We start from the raw sequence: 27,825 nt of genomic DNA, 5'->3' as shown, positions 1-27,825 counted from the left end.
AGTGCTGATAAATCTTAAAGGTACTTCAGAATGGGTTGTTTTGCTCATTATTGGTATATTTGTCAAGTAAGACATTTTTTTATCCATTTTGGATATTACTATAACTGTATTGTGTAGTGCAAACTGGGGGTTAAAGCAGCTGCTCAGAAGGTTGAGATCACTTTAAGCACTTATGTTTCCAAGCTAATGTGTAAGGATTACTGTAACTGTACATTAATGTAAGAGATACATTCCTCTTTGTCATGTTGTTGGTTTGTTGGTTTTTTTAGCTAATTCCTTGCACAATGAAGCTTCCTGTACAAAGGCCTGAGTTTTTCTTCTACTACTCATTACTGGGAAATGATGTCACAAATGAACCTTTCACTGATTTAATTAATCCAAACTTTGAGCCAGAAAGAGCTTCAGTTCGAATACGTAGTACAGCTCATGTCCTTAAAATGTATCTTTGTGGACAGGCAAAGTTGCAGGTAAGCTGTTTCTTCTCAAATGTGAATGAAAATAAAAGCAATAGAATGTGGCTTTAACTGAAATTTGGAACGGTTTTCTCTTTCCCAACCTAGATTGTATTACAATGTTTTTGGCTCAAATATAAATTATCTGGCTCATACATGGGAAATCCTAGCAGATGGAGTTCAGTCTCTTTAGTGTAGTCACTGCAGTAAGATGGGTTACATTTCGTGATAAAGGTATTGCTGAAACTTGATATTCCCAAGGAGCTAACATGGCATTCCCAAGAGCTTTGAGCTCCAGAACTTGCTCTGTAATCAGACCATCGGCAACCCAGAGTCCCGCTTTGTTCTGCCTGCGATGACCTTGTGCACACCAGCTGCTCAGGTCCCTGTTGTCTACATTATAAAATCACTGTGCTCAACACTCACTGAACAGTAAGGGAAGTTTGGCTTTTTTTTCCCCAGTCCTTAGCCAAATGCTATTTTAAAATATGCTACAGCTGTACTTTGGCAGTTTTGAGATGTTCCTTACCTTTAGCATTGCCTTTAAAGATGTTGAGTTGCTGGAACATGTCCAGAGAAGGGTAACAGCGCTGTTGAGTGGTTTGGAGCACAAGCCCTGTGAGGAGAGGCTGGTGATGTTTAGCCTGGAGAGGAGAAGGCTCAGAGGAGACCTTACTGCTATCTACAACTACGTGAATGGAGGTTGTGGACAGGTGGGGGTTGGTCTCTTCTCCCAGGCAACCAGTACCAGAACAAGAGGACACAGTCTCAAGCTGTGCCAGGGGAGGTTTAGGCTGGATGTTAGGAAGAAGCTCTTCACAGAAAGAGTGATTGGCCGTTGGAATGGGCTACCCAGGGAGGTGGTGGAGTCACTGTCACTGGAGGTGTTTAGGAAGAGACTGGATGGGTCACATGGTGCCATGGTTTAGTTGCTTAGATAGTATTGGATGATCAGTTGGACTTGATGATCTCAAAGGTCTTTTCCAACCTGGTTAATTCTATTCTATTCTAAATTGGGGACAAGGTTTAGTGATGGAGTTGGCAGTGTTAACTTTGTGGTTGGACTGAACGATCTTTAGAGTTTTTTTCCAATCTAAATGATTCTAAATAGTGGGTAGTATTGAAAGTGTTTATGGCAATCTCTCTGTCTCATAGAGATTACAAAACAAGGCGCTCTTTCTTTGAGGATAGTGTGGTGTTTGTAGTAACATAGCTGGTAAATAAGACAGTGTTAGTTACAGAAAGTCCTGGATATAGGCTTTTTAGAAGTTATTTTTCTATAAACATGTGCAGATCATTCTATTTTTCATATGCAGGTTAGTTTAAGGCTGTTTCTGTTCAAATCTTAACGTTTTGGATATTTTTATTTTGACTTGAACTACTTTTCTAATGACAGTTTTTGGAGGAACATATGCAGTGGTGTGTTTGGAATTTTATCTTAGTCTGTAGTTTTGAAATGTAGTATTTGTTAGAGCATATATCTGTACACATACAGAAAACTTATGCATGTTTTCATCGTTTTAAAGAACAACTTTTAGAACAAGTTGTTTTGAAGTCGGATCCACATCTTGATGTACTGTTTCTCTGAGTTCTCACTCATCTTCTTAAAATTGAGGATATAAGATCAGAATACTGTATTTTGACTTTTAATAATTTTTTTTTTTCCTGAAAATGAGGAATTTAATAGTAAAATGTGCCAGCTGCTAGACTGGGGAATGTGTATATATTTAAATGTGTGTGCATGTACATATACACACCTAGCTGTAGATATTAGTGATTGATCTTTTTTGCATTTAAGTCTTCATGTTTCTGTAATAAATATTAAGGACCAGCATACAGTGTTCAGTTCCATTCTGGCACATCAGAAGTGACTCATAAGTTAGTAAGTTTGAAAGAGTAACTCTTAATGAGAAAAATTTATTACAGTATGTTGTTTTTAACATCTGTCTCTTAAGTATACAGATCTTAAGATGTGGAAGGAAGAGCAAGTTGAGTCAGGTTTTGAGAAAGCAATAATGATTCTTACCAGGAATTGAGAACATGGTTGACTTAAAAAATTCTTGCTGTTCAAGTGGAGTCTAAATATATGTATGAAGGCTGAGCATTTGAGTAACTTTACCTTGCAGTCATGCATTTCATATACCCATGTGTTAGGGGCAAGAATCTCTTCTGTGTGAAGCCTCAGACTATTGAATTTGTCTTCCAGAAGGGATGATAGGCCAGGTCCTCAGTAGGACAGTGCTGTGGTCTGCTACTGTTCTGTACTGGGCCAGTTTACTCAGTACTGGAATTTTGTAGCTGTTTTCATACTGTGCAAGCAGTTATTCTCAGGATACAAGGACTTGACCAAGGATGATCACTTTGTTGTATCACTGTTGTATTTATGCTCCCTTTAGAGGGGAAACGGGCAGTTCAGGTGGAAATGCACATGGCAATTACTTTGTAGCACTCTTGTATGTATACAGATCCATCTGTGCTGTGGGGACCAGTCTCTTGGAAGCACTGAAATACCCTTGTCTCTACTTCTGAAGAAAGGAAATGTGGAGATTGATCAACACCCTTTGGCAATAGAAGGAGCATTTACCCTTGTTCCACCAAATAGGGCTAAGCAGAAACTACCACAGTTGCCTTTGGATATGGCTCCTACTGTTGGGGTATCTGTGACTCTACAGAAGGAGGGCTTAAGTACCCAGGTATAGTTTACTTGTTTTATTGTTTCTTTAGTTTTACATGAACTTGTTGCACAGTGTCATGTTAAAATAAATAAATAAATTGGTATTTCAGAGTTACATTTGGTAGTTGAGTATGTAAGAAAAAAACAAAACCAAACACCTGAATAAATAGTTGCTGTAATTGCTTTATTTCTTTTTTATGTCAGAACAATACCTAAAATTATAAAAATGTTGTAGACAGAATTTTTCAATGCAAACTGTGATGATAACAAAACTGTATTACTTCATTCAGCCTTTAATTCCCACAAATGCTCCAACTGAACCTAAACAGCCACAGGAGAATGTTCTTCCGCTTAGTAATGGAAAAACAGAGGGCCTGAAACAGAAGTCACAGGATGTCCTATCTAAAGCTGACCACTCATCTGCAGCAGAAGGTGAAGCAACAGAAAGTGAAGTGGAGAGCCTGAAGTTTGAAGAAGGCACGAAACTAAAGAAAAAGGGTGTGTGGTATATCTTTCTTTTTCCCTGCTTGTCAGGTATCATCTTGCATCATATATATTTGTGGTGATAAATTTGCATAATACATTATTTACATAAGGAGATTAAATGTTGTAGTTGTGGTGGTTTTGGAAAACACTTGGAAGGACTGTAGAGGGGATTTGGTGATGTGTAGATTACAAGTGACATGGATGGTCATCAGCTTGAATATTAATCCCAAAAGTGTTTGAAGCTGTATGAATTTGAGAATGGGAAGGTTCAGTACCATAACCATTTAAAAAGTCTACTTAGAATACATAGAAAGGAGATGAAATGGTTTAATGCTCACATTCCTTACATAGAAGAGCAAGGGAAATGTGGGAATTCTAAGATTTCTAAGGATTTTACTATGTGGTTAATAAATACTTTGAATTTGCAGTTAAGAAATTTAGGACTGTGCCTTTTTTATTAATAGTAGTATTAATTTTGTAACTCTTTTGGTAAAATGTAAACCAAATTTATCCATTTTTATCTATCAGGGCTTATGGCTGATTCTTGCCAAGAGGTCAACAAACAATTTACTGAAGTGCTTCCAGGTTTCAAGTCTCAGACCAGAGCAAAGTCACCTCTATTGTCAGATCTACAAAATTCCAGTAAAGTACAATTTATTGAACTTAATACATTAAACAAAATTTGAACATTGTAGCAGCTTTAATGTTTTGCAGTATACTACGTGCAATTTTTGTTCTCTTGTCTCTGTGCACCTTAAACTTGTATTCAGCCATTTCATTACACCTCACAATCTAGTAACGTATTACCTGAATCAGTGAAAATCATTTCATTGCTGGGTTGTGTTAACTAGCTGATACTGAAGTATTACTGAATTATTTTAAAAAATAGTTAATGCAAATAAAGCATTTCAAAAAACAAGCAGGAGAAAAATAAAGTCAATGCTAGCAGTGATGTAATTCTTTAAAAAGTACAAAAATGGGAACATTTTAGATAATTATGAACAAAGAAAATCAGAACTACTAACACTTAATGCCGTTGAGTTCTCTGACAGTTTCTTTAACTGTTTGCTATCTTTAACATTTTTGAAGGACACCTGTTGGGGATCCTGCCTGTAAAACTTGTAGCTTGGTATTTTATTCTTTGAAGGTAGTATTTGGTCCCAGTGCAAGAACTTCAGAAGTCTGGATGTAATTGGCAGGCACTCACTGTAGCTTCAGCTGGCTAAATTACAAAATCAGTGTCATAGTAGCTAGGTTCTGATTAAAGGGCATAAGCAGATGTGTTTACAGACAGAGCATTTTAATTTACTTCATAAATTAAACCTCAGTTGATGCTGCCTTATGTGAGCACCATAACTGACCTAGTGCTCATTCTTTTTTAGTGTGAAACTAAACAGGTTAGTTAGTTTGCAGTAGGCTTAATTCAAAGCATAGGAAGGGTTTTTTTTAAGCCCACCCCTTCTACATGCCCTCAAGTTGGCTAGGAGAAATGATATAAACTGTTGAAACTGAAGTCTTATAGCATGCTTCTGATGAATTTAAGATCTTACTCCAAACTTTTATTCCGTGAGATAAATTTAAATAGCTTTGAAGGTAAATTAAAAAAAAAAGAAAAATATTACAGAATCTTGTAAGAAGATTTAAAGTATTTAAGTACATTGAATTGGGGTGTGTGTGTGTGTTGTTTATTGTTTGTTTTCTCTTTCTCCTTTGGAAGTAGAACTATTTTTCCATACCATTAACTTAATAAGGAATTGAAATGTGCAAGCTAACCAGTGCTTGCATTTAAATTGAGACCTGTATTTAATATGTTGTCATTTCAGGCAGAACAAATCACTAAATGTGTGCACAAATTCTCTTCTGTCTTTTCAGCTGACCCTAATGGTCCAGTAGCAGCATCTCAACCTATCCCTGTGCATGCATCCAGTTCTTCTGAGCCTGTGTCATCACAGAAAATTGTCATTCCAGCAGCCTCTCACCATTTTTGCTTTTCAATAGACTTAAGAAGTATACGTGGTCTGGAAGTTGGTTTTCCAATAAATTGTATTTTAAGGTATGAGTTATTTTTGTGGCTCTCCTTCTCAGTAATAGCAGTCTTTTCAACACAAAGCCTTCATTATTTGAATGATTTCTGGCAGTATGCTACCTTTTATGTAGCTGGTTTTCAACAGTGAAATACTTTGGGATGTTTATCTGGCTCATCACTAAATTTGTGCAAATTACAGCATTATAGATAGCATGTAGCATTTCACCTGTGCTATAGTTTATATTCAGTCTCTCTTGAATGTCTGACAATACAGGTCATCATTCAGTCCTTGGAAAAAGAGGACTACTTGTATTCTTTCTTTCTGGCTGTCTTTCCAATTGATTGAAGGGGGAATTTCTATAGCTTTCCATGTCTCAATTCAGTAACTCCCTGTAGTGTTTCGGTAACTTCTGGTTTGTGTGTGGCAGTTAATCTAAAGGAAGTACATTCTGGCCTTAAAGTGAAGAACCAGTGTAGTATGTCCTACATCTTACTGAGGGATAGTATTAGGGTTTTTTTATAGTCTTTGCATACAAGAAGCATAGTGAGAAGTAGCTCCTTTTGTTACATTAATTTTGTGGAGTTAATAGACAAGCATTTTGGATATGCGAGTTTTGTCCCTAAAGCAGAAGTAGAAAACTGCCAGTGCTAGTCTGAAACAATTGCTTAGAGATTAAGTTGATGGCTACAGGCTTTTCAGAAAAGACAGGCAGGGAAGAAGGGGTGGAGGGGTGGCCCTGTACATCAGGGAGGCACTAGATGCCATTGAGATGGAGATTAAGGATCATCAGGTTGAGTGCCTATGGGTGAGAATTAGAGGGAAGGCTAACAGGGCTGACATCCTGGTTGGAGTCTGTTATAGACCACCCAACCAGGAAGAAAAAGTTGATGAAGCATTTTTTAGGCAACTTAAGGCTGTCTCAAGATCGCCTGACCTTGTTCTCATGGGCGACTTCAACCTGCCTGACATCTGCTGGGAACTCAACACAGCAGAGAGGAGACAGTCCAGGAGGTTCTTGGAATGCATGGAGGACAGCTTCTTATCCCAGGTGCTGAGTGAGTCTACCAGGGGTAAGGCTATGCTAGACCTCCTCTTCACCAACAGGGAAGGGCTGGTAGGTGATGTGGTGGTCGGAGGCTGTTTAGGGGCCAGTGACCATGAGATAATTGAATTTTCAGTATTTGGTCAAGTTAAAAGGGGCAGCAAGAAGACCTCCACTCTGGACTTCCGGAGGGCGGACTTCAGGTTGCTCAAGGAACTAACTCAGAAGGTTCCTTGGGAGACAGCCCTTAGAAACAAAGGGGTCCAGGAGAGCTGGGACTACTTCAAGGAGGAACTCTTGAAGGCACAGGATCAGGCTGTGCCAATGCGCCTGAAGAGGAGCTGCCGGGGCAGACGGCCAGCCTGGATGGGTGATGAGCTTCTAAAAGAACTAAGGGAAAAAAAGAGGGTGTATCATCTTTGGAAGAAAGGTGAGGCAACCCATGAAAAGTTTAAGGATGTTGCTAGGTCTTGTAGGAAGAAAATTAGGGAGGCAAAAGCACATGGAGCTTAGACTGGCCTCTGCTGTGAAGGACAACAAAAAGTCCTTCTATAAATACATTAATAGCAAGAAGAAGGGCAGGGACAACCTCCACTCCTTGGTGGACACGGAGGGGAATGTTGTAACAAAGGATGAGGAGAAGGCAGAGGTACTTAACACCTTCTTTGCCTCAATTCTTACTAGCAGGACAGAATGTCTTCCAGACAGCTGGCCTGCAGAGCTGGCAGAAGGAGTTAGGGAGCAGCATAGTCTTCCTCTGTTCCAGAATGGGGTAGTTGGTGATCTGCTTAGCCATTTGGATCCCCACAAGTCCATGGGACCAGATGGGATCCTTCCCAGGGTGCTGAGAGAGCTGGCAGATGTGCTGGCCAAGCTGCTCTCCATCATTTTTCAGCAGTCCTGGCTCACTGGAGACATCCCAGACGACTGGAAGCTGGCCAGCGTGGTGCCCATCCACAAGAAGGGCCGGTTGGATGAGCCAGGGAATTATAGACCTGTCAGCCTGACCTCAGTGCCAGGCAAGATTATGGAACAGGTCATGTTGAGTGCAGTCGCACAGAACTTGGAGGATGGCCAAGGGATCAGGCCCAGCCAGCATGGGTTTAGGAAGGGCAGGTCCTGCCTGACCAACCTGATCTCCTTCTATGATCAGGTGACCCGTCTGGTGGATGCAGGGCAGGCTGTGGATGTAGTCTACCTGGACCTCAGCAAGGCCTTTGACACCGTCCCCCACAGCAAACTCCTGGCCAAGCTGTCAGCCCATGGCTTGGATGGGAGCACACTGAGATGGGTTAGGAACTGGCTGGAGGGCCGAGCCCAGAGAGTGGTGGTGAATGGTGCCACATCCAGCTGGCAGCCAGTCACCAGTGGTGTGCCTCAAGGATCAGTGCTGGGCCCCATGCTCTTTAACATCTTTATTGATGATCTGGATGAGGGCATCGAGTCCATCATCAGTAAATTTGCTGATGATACCAAGCTGGGGGCAGGAGTTGATCTGCTGGAGGGTAGAGAGGCTCTGCAGAGGGACCTCGACAGGCTGGACAGATGGGCAGAGTCCAACGGCATGAGATTTAACACATCCAAGTGCCGGGTTCTGCACATTGGCCGCAGCAACCCCATGCAGAGTTACAAGCTGGGGTCAGAGTGGCTGGAGAGCAGTCAGGCTGAGAGAGACCTGGGGGTGCTGGTTGATGGTAGACTGATCATGAGCCTGCAGTGCGCCCAGGCAGCCAGGAGGGCCAGTGGCATCCTGGCCTGCATCAGGAACAGTGTGGCCAGCAGGAGCAGGGAGGTCATTCTGCCCCTGTACACTGCACTGGTTAGGCCGCACCTTGAGTACTGTGTCCAGTTCTGGGCCCCTCAGTTTAGGAAGGATGTTGACTTGCTGGAGCGTGTCCAGAAAAGGGCAACAAGGTTGGTGAGGGGCTTGGAGCACAAGCCCTATGAGGAGAGATTGAGGGAGCTGGGGTTGCTTAGTCTGGAGAGGAGGAGACTCAGGGGTGATCTTATTGCTCTCTACAGCTACCTGAAAGGGGGTTGTAGACAGGCAGAGGTTGGTCTCTTCTCCCAGGCAACCAATACCAGAACAAGAGGACACAGTCTCAGGCTGCGTCAGGGGAGGTTTAGGCTGGAGGTTAGGAGGAAGTTTTACACAGAGAGAGTGATTGCCCATTGGAATGGGCTGCCTGAGGAGGTGGTGGGGTCGCCGACGCTGGGGATGTTCAGGGCGAGGCTTGACAGGATGCTTGGTTGTATGGTTTAGTTGATTAGGTGGTGTCGGATGATAGGTTGGACACGATGATCTCGAAGGTCTCTTCCAACCTCGTTAATTCTATTCTATTCTATTCTAAGTTGTTGGTGGTGCTAACATGAGAGAAAATCATGGGAGCACTTTGGAGAATAAGCAGATGTTAGCTGGGAGGTGAAAGACACCTTATTTTATCAACTCATTTGTTTTGGTTTAGGTTTTCGTTAGGAGTTTAGGATCAAAAGTTCATCTAGGGATGATTGTGTCATTTAAGAAAAGATAAAATTCCTGTTCATGGACTATTAATTAGTGATGACAAACATTTTTTACCTTTTTCCCTTTCCATTAGGGCCCTTTTGGCGCACCTGATGAAGCGCATCTTTTAAATGTTGTTGCGGTTTGAGAGGGCTTACTGTTTGTGGCTGTAAAAATGCATCTGCGTTTACTTTGAATTTGTTATTCTGACAGAGTTTTTGTTCAATAGTTTTAACTGGTTACTCATCTATTTGTGTGTGAAAGATTCTGGAAGATCAAGCTTTGCTTGAACTAGAGTGAGAAGATGGGGTTGGTGTGGAGGAGTGGAATATTTTAGAACGTAATATATGTTGATTGCATCATTAACAGTTTTCTGTGTAGGCTGTAGTATTAAATAGTATGTGGAAAATAATATACAACAGGTGGAATTCTGCCACATAAAAGTTTTTTCACATAACATTCCAAAATGGAATTTGTTTCAAAACAGTGACAATTTTGCTGTTTCATGAACTTCAGTTTTTGCAGTTGGTGATGAATATAGCAAGAAACTGAAGTGGAGAAACACCTAAACACAAAAGCTGAGAAAAGCTGCAGGGTAAAAAACTGTATTTTCACTGTATATTGTGAGCATTATTTTGTTCAGATCCAGACAAGTTTTTCTGCACAAATAGTTGATGTATGGAAGTGGCAGCATTTGATGCAGCATTTATTTCACTAGTAACTTAGCTGACAGTTGGCATCATCAATTTGAGCGAAGTTCAAGAGGTTCTTGGCCTCCACTTTATAATTTATCATACACTGAATTGTGCTAGTGAAGTAGTTCAGGCCACACTGTAAATCATATTGGTAAAGCAATTCAACTTTCCTTTTAGTGAATTAAACTGAAAATTTCAGCCATATTTAAGAATTTAAATGGTTCTGATGCTACATATATGTATACTTAGTTATCAAGTGTTGTGTGTTGTCTTAGCTGTAAACATAGATCTTACTCTTTCCAAGTGGTAATCTACATATGAATATAATACTTCTGTCTCCAGTTTCTTTGCAGAATTTTAATAAAGTGAGCAATTATATGAAAGATTAATTTGTGTACTTGTGAGCATACATATTATCAGAGCTTTTTTTTTGGTCAAAATAAGAGCAAATATAAATGAAGCTGAAGTAAATGAAAACATGAATATTTGAGAACTAAATTCTAGTTATGCAAATTTTGTTAACTTCAGAAGTCATGTCTGGGTGAAAAATGCTTAGACTGTTTATCTTGTTGTTGGGTGTATATAAAATGTATTGAGTTTTTAACTTATTTTTCTGATGTTTTCATTAGGTACTCATATCCATTTTTTGGCAGTGCAGCCCCTATTATGACAAGCCCTCCTGTAGAAGTCAGAAAAAACATGGAAGTCTTTCTTCCACAGTCCTATTGTGCGTTTGACTTTGCAACTATGCCTCATCAGCTTCAAGATACGTTCCTCAGGTGATAATTTAGATTCTTTTTATCTTAGTTATACTTTTTCTATTTTCATTATTGTTGTTGTAAATACAGTCACAGGTTTGTATTTTTTACAGTGTGAGAATTTATAAAGAATCAAAGTGCTGATGGCCAATGAATGTTTAGTATATTGCTTTTCCAGTTTCTGTAGAGGAACTTACATTTGAAGTCATGGAGTATAAAAATTTTTGCTTTTATCTGTTGAGTGCTTTTCAGGGATCACTGCTTATCGAAACAAATACTCTTCCTCTAAGTTGTTAAATTAATGGTTGGTAGTTGTAAGAAAGTATTACTTCAAATGACATAGGTAAGGGTTTGTTTTAATGTATGATGACCAATATTTTGGAAGGCACAGCAGTATCTAGGAAGCAGGGTGCAGTGTTTAGGGTTGTCAGACAATTTTCCCAGTAGTCTCACCAGCTTTCGATAACTAAGATGTGAAATAATCATCACCTCTTCTTTCAAAATACTATTGTCTTGAAGGAGGTGTATTGTATGAGTGGTGGTGACTAGAATTTATTCATAGGTGTTTATAAATTATAGTATCACAGTATAGCTAAGGCTGGAAGAGACCCCAGGGATCATCAAGTCCAACCTGTCTCCACAGACCTCACAACTAGACCATGGCACCAAGTGCCACGGCCATTCTCCTCTTGAACACCTCCAGGGACGGTGACTCCACCACCTCCCTGGGCAGCACATTCCAATGACAAACGACTTGCTCGGTGAAGAACTTTCTCCTCACTTCGAGTCTAAACCTCCTGTGGTGCAGCTTGAGACTGTGTCCCCTTGTTGTGGTGCTGGTTGCCTGGGAGAAGAGACCAACCCCTTCCCTGCTACAACCACCTTTCAGGTAGTTGTAGAGGGCAATGAGATCAACCCTGAGCCTTCTCTTCTCCAGGCTAAAATTACAGTCTTGGTCTGTTAAGCTTATTCGTTCAATCACTTTTACTGCAGCAGTATTCTTTCTATAAAGTGAGGAAAGGAATGATAGTCTCACCAAAGTAAGCAGGAGATACTAAGTCAGTCTTCTGAGTGAGAAGCAGTAAACCTGTTTCATTTTTTTGACAGCTGTGACCATCACTGATTTGGAAAGTTGCTTTTAGAACATGAGGTCCTCTTCCTAAGTGAATAGGAATGCTTCCTCTTTGGTGTTGATGCCTGACACTAAAATAACTTCTTTGTTTCAGATTACCTTTGCTGGTTGAACTGTGGCACAAGGATAAAACAGCTAAAGACTTACTTATAGGGGTGGCAAGACTTCAGCTTTCAAATGTTTTGGCTTCGGAAAAAATGCGGTTCTTGGGTGGTAATGGTGAACAATGCTGGCGTCAGACTTGTAATGAAACAGTCAGTGTCACAGCAGCACAAGGGTAAAACTGTTTAAAAACAATTACTTTGTAGCAAGTTATGAAAAATTGTTTAATTTCCCTGAAAAAAGACAATCATCTTCTTTTTACCTTTTTAATAGTAAACAGGCTGCAAGAGTACTGCAGTGTGAGGGTGGGAATAGGTATCCAAGAGATTAAAAGTTAAATTGGCACAGGCACGTTGTACAAACTTACCTCTGCTACCACCAGAAGCTTTGTAATAAAAGTTTATATAAGCTTCACAGACAGATGAAAGTTGGACAAAATATTACTGGTGCACTTTCCTGAGTAAGTTACTTAATAATTACAAAACAGAAAACAGTGAAGACTCTCCATAGTATGCCTTTGGATGCAGCTGTCTTCAGTAAAAGTTAGGACAGATACACATCCTTAGAGTGGTTTTCAGTTTCAGAATTATACTCTGTGATAGTAGTAGGGGTTTGAGCTTCTATACACCAGAAGGTGCAGTGTTAATAGTTAATTATGTCTGAAGGTAAATGTCCATTTACACAGAGAAATTAATTTTTTTTAATATATATGTATATATGAAGAAAATTAATTTGTAGTTGCTTCTGTCCTGTTCTTGATGCTAACCATGAAAGCAATCACTGTCTAGACCTTTCTCAATTTCTGTGTGATAATATAACTCAATTATGACCTTAGAAATGAATAACTTAACTGCTGCTAAGGCTGAGGTCAGTTTTAAACCTCTAATCCTACAGAAAATGAAAACATGACACTTAAGGAACTACAGGTTACTGACTCAAGACTGATATACTTCCTCCTATATTAATATAGAACTTCTCTGCCTTCTGTTTAAACTTTCTTGTATAAAATCCTGCATTCCCTGATTCTGTGGAAAATCAAAATTGTGAACCTTAATGTACAGCAAGTTCGTGATAATGTTTATGTATTACACAAAAAATAACCACTAGATGGCATTCTCAAAATGTGGTCAGGTGTCTGTGGTGCTGTGGGTGATACCTTTCTAGCTTTGGTCTATTGGTGTAGTATTTTTACACTGCTGTGTTGAACTGACTTTATTACTCAGATTTGAGGCCTACTATTTTGAATCTTGTTTTGTTTTTTAATCAGTGACGGAAAGAAAGTTGTAAGAATTTAATGCAATAATTCGTTAACCTCTGTGAAGTACAAATGTTTGTTGTTTTGGTTTTGTTTGGTTTTTCTCCTTGCAAATAACTGTAGAAGATTGCACCTTTGTAAGAGTATTTTAGTGTTGCCTTTTTGTAATTGTTGGAAGAGAATTTATGTGAAAACTACAGCCATGGTAGTTGCTGCTGCCTTTAGTTGCAAAACCTAATTCTGCAGCTTCCAGGTTTCAAGTGGTTGTAATGGCTATTGCATTACTGAGTAGTTATAACTGAGCTTATAGCTAAGTTTTGTTTCTGACCAAGTATAGGTTTACACTATAGTATACTTTCATGTTAGACTACCAATAACTTTCAGTTTGACCTATTCATATTTCTTGTGTAAATATCTTTATGTGAAGTAAACTACCTTTGTTTACTGCAATTTTTTCGATGATTAAAGATGAGAAAGCCCCAGACAAACTGATTTCTTAGGCAGAAACTGCACCTAATTTCAAATTATTTAATTAAAATACCTGTTATCTAGACATTTTTTGACTGTGCAAGAGCAAGTAGTTGTTTAAACTACAAGTGGCAGTTCTCTGTGCTGGTGTCCAGAAATGTGATTTTTATTAATCCAAGAATGTCTTACCACACATTATATGCCCAGTAATTTGTACTGCGGATAGCAAGTTGCTGTTAGCGTTTAAAAACGCTGGATTACAGAAATTCATCCGATATCTTACAGTGATGTCAGCAGGATATATTCAACAGGCATAATTGCTAGAAGAATTTAAGATTGCAGGCACAATTCTGGATCATTCTCCTGTTACAGGGAAGTGTGGGTAATAGTAAACTTAATAGGTTCTCAGTGTTAATGTCAGAAAGCTTTCAACAGCTTTATGAATCAGTCCCCAGGTTAAAACACTATATATGGGAGAGCATGTTTCATCACTTTTGTAGATAACTATTTAGAGTCTGAGCTCACATGAAACCTTTTAGCACTTCACCTTTGTTTGTGTGTCATCTTACAATTAATTTTCTGTATTTTAAGGCAACTTCCATTAAAATAACATTCTAATGCTATTTATAGGTCAGGCAACAGAGTAGCAGAGATTTCATATGCTATCACTTTGGAAGACTACGGACTTGTGAAAATACAAGAAGTTCTGGTGTCAGATTCTTCTCAAGTAAGTTTTGCATTAATCTTATCTATTTCGCTTGAACACTTCTTTGAAAAATGGAGTTTCCAGTTAAAAATTCACTGTTATTGTATCAGTGTGTAGGTGCTGGTCATCAACGGCATGTTGCTCACACTCAGCCTCATGCCCCTGAAAACCATCCACAACCTCGAGAAACTCTTGAATACAAAGCAGCACTGGAGTTAGAAATGTGGAAGGAAATGCAAGAGGACATTTTTGAAAATCAGGTTACTCTCTGTTCACTTTCTAAACCACAGGACTAACTGAGAAGTTTCAGCAAGATCAGTGAGAGGAATATTAACTGCATTGTTCTTAACTTTGCCACTGTTTCAAAAAAAAGCTACATTTCACTTGTATAGAATATTTGAACTTAACATATACCCAAACAAATATCTTCCATGATTTTAAGCAAGAAGGTTAATTTTTCAAGTGACTGAAATAGGTGCTAGATAGTGAAATACCTAACACCTCCTTCACAACTTACTGTTTACATTAGACACTCAAGAATCAGATTATTGGCACTGTATTTCTTTATTTTTGGCCAAAATTTATTGCTGTGTTTCAACTCTTGAAGTTATTTGAAGTGTTGCATGCTTCTTTTTAAAAGATACTGAAAATCTAGTGTCTGTTTGGACATTTTTCTCAAACTTATACTGTGTTGTACTTAAGGATAAGAAATATCTTTCACTATCAGAATCACATCCTGAGTTATGTGAGTCAGTGTACAAAACTTTATTTTTTTTGTAATTCTTCTCATTCAAGGCTTAAATCTTCTAGTATTCTTTTCTTTAAAGTTGCACTTCCAATGATTTTGATTTGATTTTCTGGTTTGGGGATGTTATTACTTTTTTTATTGCTTTTAAAAGCTTAAGGAGAAGGAAATGGCTCATATGCAAGCACTTGCAGAAGAATGGAAGAAAAGAGACAGAGAGAGAGAGGCATTAGTGAAGAAAAAGGTAAAGAAACTCTTGTTACATTTTCTGAAAGAACCATTATAAATCACTATAAAATTTGACATGGTGTTTCTTAACTATATTGTAGAACAAAGGGTCTGTGATTAGTCTTCATAGCTACTGGCATGTGTACGTCTAGTCTACAACAGTATGAAAAAGAAAAATAGTCCGCAGTCGCAGAATACATGTTAGAAATCCTTGCTTCCCTTGCAGGCTTTTTAATTTTAATTGCCTTTCATTAGCATGGTCAAAAAGCACTTCTGCAACCTAGCTGTGCATAGTAACCTGTTAGCCTTTGTTATATTGGAAAAGACGACTACCATGATATCCTCACTAAGACCTGAAGATCTTCATTATACACAAATTTCCAAACAAAAATCAGTCATACTTTATACCACAGCAAGAATTAGTTCTTTGCCTGTCTAAAACGTTTTATATTGCAAAGAAAGCTCTCTTTTTATTTTTTTTCTTTTTCTGTTAGGTAGCAGAATATACTGTTTTGGAAGAACAACTTCAGAAAACCCTGAGAGATCTAGATAAGCGAGAACGACAGCTTTTTAGTGCTGAATCAGAGGTAAAAAGTGTTTGCTCATTTTAAACAGTGCAATTGTGTGGTGGAGTCACCATCACTGGAGGTATTCAGGAGGAGACTTGACAGGGTGCTTGGTTGCATGGTTTAGTTGATTAGGTGGTGTGGGATGATAGGTTGGACACGATGATCTTGAAGGTCTCTTCCAACCTGGTTTATTCTATTCTATTTCTGTACAGTTGTGACCTGCATTTAAGAGCTGCAATAACCACACCTGTACTGATACACAGAAGCACTAATAATTTAAGCCAGATTTTGTTACAACTACACTTTTTTTATGGAAATGGAAGTTGCTAGAGTTACAGAACTGTAAATTTGTATAACATTAGCATCTCTCAATTTCAAGTTCAGTATTGTCAGCTGAATACTGTACGAGTGCCTTACTTTAGACAATTCCTAGATTTAACCATTGGAATAGGAAGTGACAAAAGGGACCTGAAAGAAACTGCAGTTGTCCAGGTTTCGTTACTAGTAGCTTCCACTGTATCTAGATCTTACTGAAGATGAGGAAATGGGATGCCAAGTCCTCAGGGAAGCCAGTCATATGAAAAGAGAAAGAAAAAATAAACTGCCTATTTCTATATTTCAGAACAAACTCAGTTATATAGGTAGACTTCCATGGTGATTTAGCAGTGCCAACAATCTTTTTTCTCCTTAGATAAAATTTTCTATCTTATTAGTCTTTCCTCTGCTTGTGAACAACATTAAGAAAGCTCCTAGCACTGAGACTGACTAGTTGAATCTATGTTCTGTTCTGTACTTGGCTTGTCTGTACCCCTCAGGATGTAGCTTGTGCTGTAAATAGTGTCTGACTTTACCTTTAACATGTATGCAAAAAGTCTGATGATTAGGTTCAGCCAAATGAATTTCAGTCTGACTGAAGTGTTTATTTTGAATCTCATACATGTTTGTCTCAACTTGCTCTAAATTTAGTGAGATTTTGACCTAAGGGTTTAGATATAATGAAAAAAAACAGTGGATTCCAAGTGTGTCTAGACAAAATGATGTAAAGTTCATTTAGCAATTACAGTTTGAGAAATGGGCCATTTGGAGAGGCTTCTACGCAGCTAGCAGTTACTGGGCCACTAGCATCTTTCCAGAGAGTTCAGATTTGTCAAGGACTCCTTTTCCTGTTTAGCTCAATGAGGAATTTATTCAATATGTTCAGTCTGAATAATGCAATCTTCCTTCATCTACAGGCACAATGGCTGCTGCCATTGTGACTTTACTGTATCTGCTATGAAGAGGTATATTTAACATTTTGTGTGTAGTAGAAGGGTGGGTATAAAATTTGCCTTTAGCAATCCTAGGTAGAGAGTACATTAAAGATACAGATCACTCCTTTATTACAATAGTCAAGCAAGAGTGTGTGTGTGGCCCAAATATAGTCATTTGTAGGTCATAAGTTAACTGAAATCCAATAAAAGAGTACATAGCAAACATGTAGATAACAATGGAATTTCTATTGTTTTATTTCTAAAATGAGTATTTTATTTTTTTCTGTCATGATTAACAGTAACAGTTGTAGGAAGGGCTCTTTGAAACTTATGAACCTGTGGGTTAATATAAATATGTCTCACTTCTAAGCTTCAAAGAGTAAAGAAGGAGTTGCAAGCAGAGCATGAACGCAGTCTGCAGGAGCTACAGGACTCTGTGCGGCGAGCCAGGGAAGATTGTGCACACCACATTGAGCTAGAAAGGTCAAAAATCAAACAAGTGGAAGAAGACAAGCTTCGTTTACAGCAGCAGGTAAGTACACATATGTTTTCTACCTCAACCTTTGTGATGAGGTTAATTTATTAATATGAAATATTAATTATATAAATATTAATTATTAAAATTATCAGTAACCGATGAATCACTATTTTATATACCTTTTTTAGTGCACAATTGTGAAATACATCCCATAAGCAGTTTAGTATTTATAATTTGGACCCAATTAGAACATTTACATTAGTTTCTATTGATATAACGAAGGGTGCAATTCTGCCGCTTGTTCACCAGGTGGCAACTCGACGGGACGTTGGTGGCTGCCTAACCCTATACAGAGAGATTACAATGCATCAGAGGCTTGAACTGGAAACGTTATGCTGCTAGATGCGGGTGCTTTGAACTGAATGTTAGCAAGTGGAGAACATGTGGAAAATACACTGTGTCCTTTGTTTGTAGCAGGCTGCTGTCGCCGGGGCTGGTTCCTGGGCTGGCCCGAATGGCAATGTCGGGGGCAGCCTTCTCCCTCCCACAGGAGCAGAGAGGGGACAGAATGTAAGCTAGCTGGTAGGCAGGTTCCCTTTTCAGGACTCAGGCGGCTTCCTCCAGATGGCAGGGAGTGGTCCTGCGGGAGCAGGGCCTGTAGGGTAGGTCCTGAGACAAGGTCAGCCCTTGTGGTGACGACCTTTGGGGCTGGTGAGGACAGCCCCAGGGAAGAAGTGCGGCTGCACAAAGTGGCAGCTTCCCCTTTGCTTGTCTCAAAGGAGCAGTCAGGACCCTCTTGGAGCAGTCCCAGCTTTGGAGCACAGGGCATGAATGGTGCTCTAGATTTCCCTGGGGTTCACAGGGCATGGAGCAGCAGAAGTGGTGGCTCCTCTTCTCTCCCACAATGGTGGGGTCACACAGGCATGTGGCTAAATGCTGGTCCTGCTCTGTGCGAGCTGGTATGCATGCCTGGTGGCTCATCAGTCTGCTGCGTAAGGCAGAGACAGGCATTTGGACTGCCACACTCTGCTAAGTCCTTTCCCCAGCAACTGGGCAATCTTACCTGCAGGGATCCAGTCCTCTTGAAGGCACGGCAGGCTCTTCCAACCGGTGAGATTGGCAATACGATGCTGTAGCTTCTCAGGCTCTCAGGGCTGAGGCAAGACTTGATAGCAATGAGCTTAATAGCAAAGGGTATGGCATGAGCTTAGCAGCTCAGGGGAGGAGAGAGGACAAAGAGAGAGGTCAACTTGTTTACAAGTTGGGGTAATACAAGTTTCTTGAGGCTGGATTTAACCAGTGGGCACACTCGTAAACAACTGGCTTCAGCATATAGAAAGCGTGAAGCTAGAATTATGCCCATACTTGGTATTAGCGCAAGCATCCTGTGCAGTGGGTGTGTGCAGTTGTTTGTGCTTCCTGGCTAACACCTTGGCCTTTGTTCCCCTCAGGAAAGGAGAGGGATGTGTCCAACACGCTGGGACAAGTTTCAATATCTGGGGCATAATTCTGCATGTAATGTGCCTTTCACTACAACCTTTTACTCATTTAAGCAAGCTCTTTTTTTTCCTTGTAGTAAGTATACAAAGCTGAGTAATATTTTTTGAGACAGGTGTGTTGTGGCAACTTCATAATAAATATTTCATATCTGTTGTTTAATGAGCATCTGTTGTTTAATGCTGGGATCCATCTCTCTAAGTCTTGTTCAGTAGTAGGGCCAATGTCCAATGCAATGGTTATAATTCTGGAGGTCATCTCTAACCAAATGGAAGAAAAGAGGGTTCTCAGGAGTAGCCAACATGGATGTACCAAGGAGAGATCCTGCCTGACTAATCTGATAGCCTTCTACAAAATCATGACCAAATGGGTGAACAAAGAAAGAGCAGTGTATATCATATACCTTGACTTCAGTAAGGCTTTTGATGCTGTCTCCCATAAAATCCTCATAGAAAAGCTCAGGAAATGTGGCATAGATTGGTCCATGAGGTAGGTTAGAAATGGGTTAACAACAGAGGTCAGAGCGTTTTCATCAGTGGCACAGAGACCACCTGGAGGGCTGTGGCCAGTGGTGTTCCCCAGGAATCAGTACTAGGTCCAGTTTTGTTCTATATCTTTATTAACAACCTGGATGAGGGGATTGAGAGTACCCTCAGCAAGTTTGCTGATGATACAAAACTGTGGGGGTTTGGCTGACATCCTGTTAGGCTGTGGTGTCATCCAAGGAGATAGGGACAGGCTGGTGAGCTGGGTGAAGTCCTTATTGAACTTCATGAGGTTTGCCAAATGCAGGGTCCTGCATCTGGGCAGGGATAACAGGCACCAGTACATGTTAGAGGCTGCCCTGCTAGAAAGCAGCTCAATGGAGAAAGACCTTAGAGTCCTAGTGGACAGTAAGTTCTCCATGGGACAGCAGTGTGCCCTTGTGGCAAAGAGGACCAATGGTATCCTGGGGTGCATCAAGAAAAGTTTGTCCAGCAGGTCTAGGGAGGTTCTTCTCCCCCTCTACTCTGGTGGGACCACACAGGGAATGCTGTGTCAAATTTTGGGCTCTGCTGGAGAGAGTCCAACAGAGAGAGACACGAGGATGATTAGGGACTTGAGTATCTGCCCTATAGAGAAAGACTGAGACTGAGAGGCCTGGGGCTGTTTAGTCTTGAGAACTTAAGAGCTGGGGTTATTCAGTCTGGAGAAAAGAAGGCTCTGAGGAGACCTTATTGTGGCCCTCTAGTATCTTAAGGGGGCCTAAAAGAAAGCAGATGTGGGGCTTTTTAGGGTGTTGGGTAGTGGTAGGACTAGGGGAAATGGGTGAAAACTGGAAGTGGGTAGATTCAGATTGGATGTTAGGAAAAAGTTCTGTACCCTGAGGGTGGTGAGACACTGGCAACCCGCCCAGGGAGGTAGTAGAAGCCCCATCCCTGGAAGTTTTTAAGGCCAGGCTGGATGTGGCTCTGAGCAGCCTGATCTGGGTGTGCCTGCCCATGTCAGGGGGATTGGACCTTTCGGGTCCCTTCCAACCCTTACCAGTTCTGTGATTCTGAGAAGACTGAGAGAGGATCTGATCAATGTCTATAAATATCTGTGGGCTGGATATCAAGTGGAGGGGGCCAATCTCTTTTCAGTGGTGTGCATAGTAAGAACAAGGAACAATGGGTACAAACTTGAACACAGAAGGTTTCACCTCAACATGAGGAGAAACTTCTTTACAGTGAGGGTGGCAGAGCACTGAAACAGGCTGCCCAGAGAGGTTGTGGAGTCTCCTTCTCTGGAGATTTTCGAACTCACCTGAATGCATTCCTGTGTGGACTACCCTAGGTGAGCCTGCTTTTGGCAGGGTGGTTGGACTTGATCTCCGGAGGTCCCTTCCAACTTCCAACATTCTGTGATTCTGTAATGATTTTATTTGCAATTTGACTTTCAGAGTTTAAAAAACAATTACAAGCATATGTTGCATATGTTACATGTAGAACCTGTCAGCAGTATTCATTACAGTAACTTAATAAATGGTTAGCAATCCAATCTATCAAAACATCTGAGTAACTTTACAATTAAGTTCACTTCATTCTTCCATTGCAAAAAAGTATTTGTTTAGTAGTGTAGGGGGAATTATGTTATTGTGATCCTCTGTTTTGAAAGTAAGTTCATTAAACAGCAAAAATTTGGACTACATTATTTTGCCCTGTTAAGGTAGCTTTTGCACTTAACAACAAGGCTAGTCTAGCTATTTTTCTGTTAAAGCATCATGTAAAATTTCAAACAGTGGAGCTAACTTTTTCTGCACAGTTTCAATATTAGACAATTTATTCTTAAATAGACTAAATCTTAGTAATAGGTGTTTTTCAAAGTACTTGGTTTATGTAAATTAATTAATTACTTTGGTGCTTTTAATTTCTGATACGTCATAGTGACACTTCCACAGTAGCTCTGACAAACTGAACTGTATCTGCCATAGGTATATTTCTCTATTAGGAAGAGCTATTCTGTGGTTTTTTGGCTGGTACTAAGCTACTTCTTTGATGTCAGCATATGTTAACTACAGTACAGTGAACTTTTCTAATGTAGCCAATAAAAATATGCTTCTGATGTAGAAGAATCTATTTTTGGTTCTTCTGCTGAACAATTATTGAATTGAGATGAGCAATTGCAAACTGCAGAATGCAGGCCTCTTCAAAATGATAGATGCATCCCTTCTGCATCATGTATGGGTTGTTGGCTGCTACTAGTTGTGTGTTAGTGCAGGCAAGACGCCCAACAGCTTTTCAGGCTCAAGCAGCCAAATGCCACTACCTAGGAGCCATCTTCCAAATCAATTCTTTTAGGTCTCACTAACTTTAGCCAGGTTACATTGCCATCACAATCACTTTTTTCTTTTCCCCCTATTCTGAACAGATATACTGTATCAGACCAGAGATCCAGTTAGCTCAGCATTCTGTTGCAACTATGGTTGAATTTAGAGCTAGATTTAGAGGGAAAAAAATATGAAATGTGTCAATGACAAATTCAGTCATACCATCAAGAGTTATATGAACCTTCAGCCAGAGGCAGCATTTCTTACTTACTAGCCATTAGTGAAAACATTCTTCATGAACTCATCTGATCCCTTTAAAAAAATACTATTGTTTTTAGCATTGCAACATCCTCAGGAAGTGAGTTCTAAGATTTAATTATGTGTTGTCTGTTTAAAAACTTATTTTTGTTCATTTTAAGCTCTTTGCATACTTACGAAGACTCCTTTAGGGCCTGTGCTGCATAGGGTACTGTCATACTGTCTTTCTTCCAAACACAAGCCCTGCTGTGTTTTATCTTACTCTGTATGAAGGTCTCTCCATCCAGTTGATCATCCTGTCTTTCTCTTTGCTGTTCCTACTATTCTGAACGATTTTCCTGCCCCAGTGTAAGGTGGTTATTAGTGCATATTCTGCATAAGACAAGCTGTTTTGTTTTGCATGGCAGGATGTGGAGTAGGGGGTTGTTTCCTTTCGAGTCTCAAAGGTTCCCTTTGTAATGTGCACAGGCAGAAAGTTCCTGTTGCTATCAGTTGTGATGGGCTCTTTTTTTACCTTTTTGAGTATATTTAGTTTATGCTTTGGTTTCTTTAACAAGTAATGTTCTAGAATAAATTAATAGTTCGAAACAGTATGCTTTGACTTACTCCTTACCTTTTAAAGAGATGTGTCAATACACAATTTTGTGCAAGAGCCCCAAAGTATGCACCTTGAAGAGCATCAATCTTACTTCCTGAATAAGAATGTGTTCTGTATTCCTGTGATTGGTGCAGTTGCTTAACAGTCAGCAAACCTGAGGTCTCATGAGAAATTCAATTTTTTAAAGTGTTTTCACAACCAAACAAGAAACTCTAGAAAGAGCTGGCATATTTCATGACTGAAAAAAATTAGTTATTACTGTCTTTGTCAGTATCATGACTGTATGCTTTGAAAAGCAGTTCTTAAATGTGGAAGGCAAGGAAAGAGAGCATCTTTTGTCCAAGTTGACTGTTGCACTTATGTGAAAAGTAACTGCAGTGAACTGCATCTGTGTATGGCTTCTTGGGAAGCACCTTTGCTTTCTTTTATCAGCTGTCTAAAGATAATTGATGAAAAATACGAAATTTTGAAAGAAAAATGCAGATGACCCATTCAGGAGTATTATAATAGTGATGTACTATCAGAAGACTTTGTTGGCTTTGAAACAGAAATGGATTGTCTGAAGCAGCTGCACCAAGTGTTCTAAACTGTTGCATACAATGCAATGGAATATTTGCATCAACTAATTGGACGTATATTCAAGTGCAGCATTTGTGATCATATTCTGTGATGGAATGCATCAGTTCCATGAAGTGTATTAAGGTAGTAGAATTAACAGAAGAGGAACTTAAGCTACACTTTCAGAAAACATCTTAAATTCTTAATAATATGATGTAACCACAAAAAGCTGTTAAACATTTGACTTGCTTAATTTCCTTGTGCAAAGTAGTTGTGCATTGGCATCATTTAAGATTACCCATTTTAAGACAAAAAAGCAAAGCTCTCTGTTTTATAAAATCCCCATGAAACTGTGGCAAGACACAGTGAGGGCAGAGGTACATAGCACTTAGTCATTAGTCACTGTAGTCTTTCAGCTTCAGCTTTTCGTCTAAATCGTTATTTGGCTGTACAAAGTATTAGTTGTTTCCTCTTCCAGACATTTCTAAATAAGTTATGCTGTTGAAGTTGAGTAAGTAATAAAACTCCATATAGTAGATAACTGTTGGCTTTCTTTAAAAGATGTGAGTAAATCTAAATAGCTTTGTTTTCTTTGTTCTCTAAGTTGCCTTAGAAATGTGAACAGCAATGTTTATAAATCTGAATCTTCTGTATATGAGCACAAACTTGTTTCCCTTTTTAGTACTGAGCAAAGATGCTTTTTTTGAACATCCTCCTGTTAAAACATTGCTGTATACCATCATTAGGAAATAATTAATTGTGAATGTGTGGCTTTTCATGTCTGTTTTATATTGGTAGTTGACAGTAAGATGTTCGTTCCAGGGATTAAGGAGTAATTGAGGTTCTGTAACCTAATTCTTGGTCTGTGTATGCATTTTTCTGCTAACTTTTAGAGTATTTTTGTCTTTAATTTAGCTTTATGAAGCAGAAAATAAGCATAAAATTTTGGAGAAGGAGTTCCAGCAGTACAAAGAACAGCAAAGCAGCAAACCAGAAATCCAGCTACAATCTGAAATAAATCTTCTCACTTTAGAAAAGGTATCTTGTATTTTTCTAGTCTTTAAAAACTGTCACAGTGGTCTGTGCGCTCGTAAGGGAAATGTAAAATAAGCTTGCTTAGTAAGGTAGTTAATTTGATAATTTTGTTTAACTTTTTCCAACAATTTAGTCAAACTTAAGTGTTCAGACACACATAGGGCAAATAATGGCCTTATTTCTATAGAGGAAGCAATAGTGTTAGAGATAAAGGCAGAAAAAAACCACCTATATATTTTAATTGCAACAATCATGATTTGTGCTGGAGACTCTTAGCATTCTGTTCATAAGACTAAATATGAAGATTTTCCTGTGAGGGTTAATTTAGACTGGTGTTCCATTGTGTCCACTGGTGATAGCAGTAAAGAAATAATAGGAATGTAATACTTGGAAATTGCTAAGGCTGATGGCTAAATGCTCTCTAGCCCTGAACACAACTGTGTGAGGTGAAAAAAAAAAATTACTATTTTTTAACTGTGATGCAAAGATTTTCATGTTCTTACAGAATGGAAAGAATCAGGGACATCCTGGAGCAGCCAAGAATCAGGAGTCCCTGAGCAACCAAGTCTAGTTGAGAGATGTCCCTGCCCATGGCAGGGAGGTTGGAGTAGATGATCTCTAAAGTCCCTTCCAATCTAAGCCATTCTGTGTGATTTTAAATCACTGTCCTAAGTTGACTCCTTAGAAACCATACATGTCTTCAGTAGAAGATATTTTGACTACTTAAAACCACAGATAGGGGCATTTTATGTTCAGATTTGTTGTAAGTTTTAAGTCAGATTGACAATGTAAGATGAAACATTGGACCAGGCTTCTTGACAAAAAAAAATGCACACATTTATATGGCCTGTCTGCATCTTACTATATGCTTGAATAACTTGTGGAGATGCAAGTAAATGAATCAAAATAAGTTTCTGCCTCTACAAACCTTTTAAAATATTAGCTTAAATACTACATTTCCTCCTCTTTTTAAATTTTTGTTTGGTTGGTTTTGGTTTTAGTTAAGATCTTCCCCAATTTAATGGCAAAAAATATTTGTCTATTTAGAAGAAGGTATCCCTGTCTCCGAGTTTCTAATTAAATCCTTCATTATTCAGGTTACTCTGTGTGTGCTTCATAACTGTTTTTATTTTACCTTTTAATGCTAATCTTTTTTTATACAGAATGCAATGCAATTTTTTAGTGTAACTATTTAAGAAAGTCCTTTAGAAATGTAAGATCAAATATTCACATCACATGCATAGTTGTTTTTTTTTTAAGAATGGTATGAACAGGCATTCATTTCAGAGAACTGAATGTAGCACATATCTTCCATCAGCTGCAGAACAGAAAAAATCTACGCACCTTTTAAAGGCAGGCTTTATCCATCCATGTTTCTGTTAAATTTGTGTTTATAATCTTACTTTGGGAGAAAAAAAAAAAAAAGAAGGGGGAGGGGTTGCTAATTTGAGAATCTAAATTTAAAGGTTATGTCAGCAGATTTAGTGCTAAAACCAAATCTTTTTCTTTTTGTATAGACTGCTATCCAATAAATATAAGGCTATATTTTAAACAAGAAAATGTTCATGTGCCATAATATTTATGTTATATGATATAACAGCTTTAGATGATGTTGTATGTTGCTCTACATAAACACTTTCCTTAAACCAGACCTTTTGTATATACACGTCTTTCAGTGTTTGTTACTGCTGTTACTGCCTCAGCTGATATTATTTTAATTACTTTTAGGTTGAACTTGAAAGAAAGTTAGAGTCAGCTACCAAGTCAAAGCTTCACTACAAACAACAATGGACAAGGGCTTTGAAAGAACTTGCAAGATTAAAACAGGTACATATGTTTTATTCCCAACTAAGTTGAAGTAGTGTTGGAAGCTACTTATAAATACTGTTAACTACTGGCAGGTTTTTTTTTTTGTCTTTGCAAAATTAAAGCTTTGAGATACTTTTTACAAAAACGAAAACAGCAAAAGTGATACAAGTTTGACATTCAACTCAGATCTGCAAAGAAGGTTAAGAGCAGGTATAACTCAAAAAAGAGAAGATTTTATAAATCTTATTCCAATATTGATCAGTCAGTGGATGTAGAGAAAGTGTTTAGTTCATAACACTACCATTTTGGTCAGTTACAGTCCTAAATCTGTGGTATTTTGATTGTAAAACAAACAGTAAAGATGAGAAGCAAATCCTAGTTTTTAGAAACAATTCTGAATGCTGTGTAAGCTGAGGTAAAATTTGAACTGAAAGTGAAAAACTTCTGCTTTTGGAAATCCTAATCTTGTACTAATGTGATGTGTTTTAACAGAACTTGTGTGTGTATAGCTACAGTCATTCACAGATGACTTGAAAATACTCACACGAGTAGCAGCTTCATCCTCACTGAATCCATATGCCTGGGGTTTTTTTGTCATCACCTGTATTTCATGTATTACAGTAAATATTAGCTAAACAGTATATGCAAGATTGGCAAGCATTTCCCTTGGCCTTGATAAAGAGATTAGTAAATCACTAATCCCTGTTGCTGAGCAAACTATGACATAGTCAAAGCTTCAGAATTCAAGTTTAGCAGATTTTTTTTTAATTTTTTTTTAATAAGCTCTGTTCACACCTAATTCCTTCTCAAGGAAGAGTGGTGGTTTGTTTTGTTTTAGGTAATGCCCACTGTGTGGGTACTTAGTTTTTGGAGAGTAAGAAGCTAAACCTACTCTCTCCTAATGGATTATTACCTTTCTTAAACTCTGTTTTTCTTTTCAAGATAGTGAATGTGCTATGTAAGCACTATTAATAATTAAAGATTTATCTTTATTTGCTGTCTTCAAATTGGTCCTTTTTGCCTAGTGATAAAATGAGTCATGAATTCTCATCTTCAGTTTCTGAAATATATATGCTGGACAGGGTGATTGAAGGAAGATTAGAAATCTTACCTCTGATTAAAATTTCTTCATCAGCAATGAAATGTCCACGCTTTTTTTTTTCTTACTGCCAGATTTTAAAGTTTCTGTAGAATAAAAGAGAAAGTTGTTGCTTGCCAGATCAACTCTAATTTATATGACTGTCAGGTTTTTATTGTGAATTTCACCATCACAGACCTGATGATACGCAGTTAGTAACACATGTAGATGGTTTTCGCTAACCCTCCTCCTGAGAGTCAGAACCATAAAATAAGTTGGCATGTACAGTGAATTATGCTACCTAAAACTTTTCTACTATAGAGCAAACCCTTTCAGAGTAGTTTCTTCTGCTTTTTGTACTCCTGTGCTTCATTTTATACTTAGCCTATTGATAGAGGATTTAAGTGACTTTAAGGAGCCAAATAAAAGTTGAAGCAGAGCTGATCAAAAACCATTTACTGTGTTTTAAATATAAATTTGGAAACTGTTGCTTCAGGAATTCTAGATTTGCCTTAGTTCAGATGATTTGTGCAATTGTGCATAGTTTGACCAATTTATTGTTTAAATTGGATTAGTACCATGTTAATTTTGCATTGCCTCTGGTGAATAGCCACAGGGCTGTAATCTGTGCCAG

At 38.8% G+C, this 27,825-nt stretch overlaps 1 protein-coding gene across 1 annotated transcript in view; it reads left to right on the top strand.

The window, feature by feature from the left end:
- CEP120 (centrosomal protein 120) overlaps positions 1-27,825 on the top strand; it is a 44,830-nt gene that overhangs the window by 6,630 nt on the left and 10,375 nt on the right. Inside the window, exons 6-19 of the mRNA XM_009900659.2 lie at positions 270-467; positions 2,918-3,145; positions 3,417-3,624; positions 4,141-4,254; positions 5,485-5,665; positions 10,509-10,658; positions 11,864-12,046; positions 14,225-14,321; positions 14,411-14,560; positions 15,200-15,289; positions 15,768-15,860; positions 17,463-17,624; positions 24,185-24,307; positions 26,033-26,131. Coding sequence (XP_009898961.2) covers positions 270-467; positions 2,918-3,145; positions 3,417-3,624; positions 4,141-4,254; positions 5,485-5,665; positions 10,509-10,658; positions 11,864-12,046; positions 14,225-14,321; positions 14,411-14,560; positions 15,200-15,289; positions 15,768-15,860; positions 17,463-17,624; positions 24,185-24,307; positions 26,033-26,131 — 2,076 coding nt within the window. The remainder of the gene's footprint in view (positions 1-269; positions 468-2,917; positions 3,146-3,416; positions 3,625-4,140; positions 4,255-5,484; positions 5,666-10,508; positions 10,659-11,863; positions 12,047-14,224; positions 14,322-14,410; positions 14,561-15,199; positions 15,290-15,767; positions 15,861-17,462; positions 17,625-24,184; positions 24,308-26,032; positions 26,132-27,825) is intronic.

This window comes from Dryobates pubescens, chromosome Z (assembly GCF_014839835.1).
Source record: "Dryobates pubescens isolate bDryPub1 chromosome Z, bDryPub1.pri, whole genome shotgun sequence".
Classification (NCBI taxonomy): domain Eukaryota; kingdom Metazoa; phylum Chordata; class Aves; order Piciformes; family Picidae; genus Dryobates; species Dryobates pubescens.
Note: the sequence above shows the minus strand (reverse complement) of the source record. Positions and strands in the feature narration are given on the sequence as shown.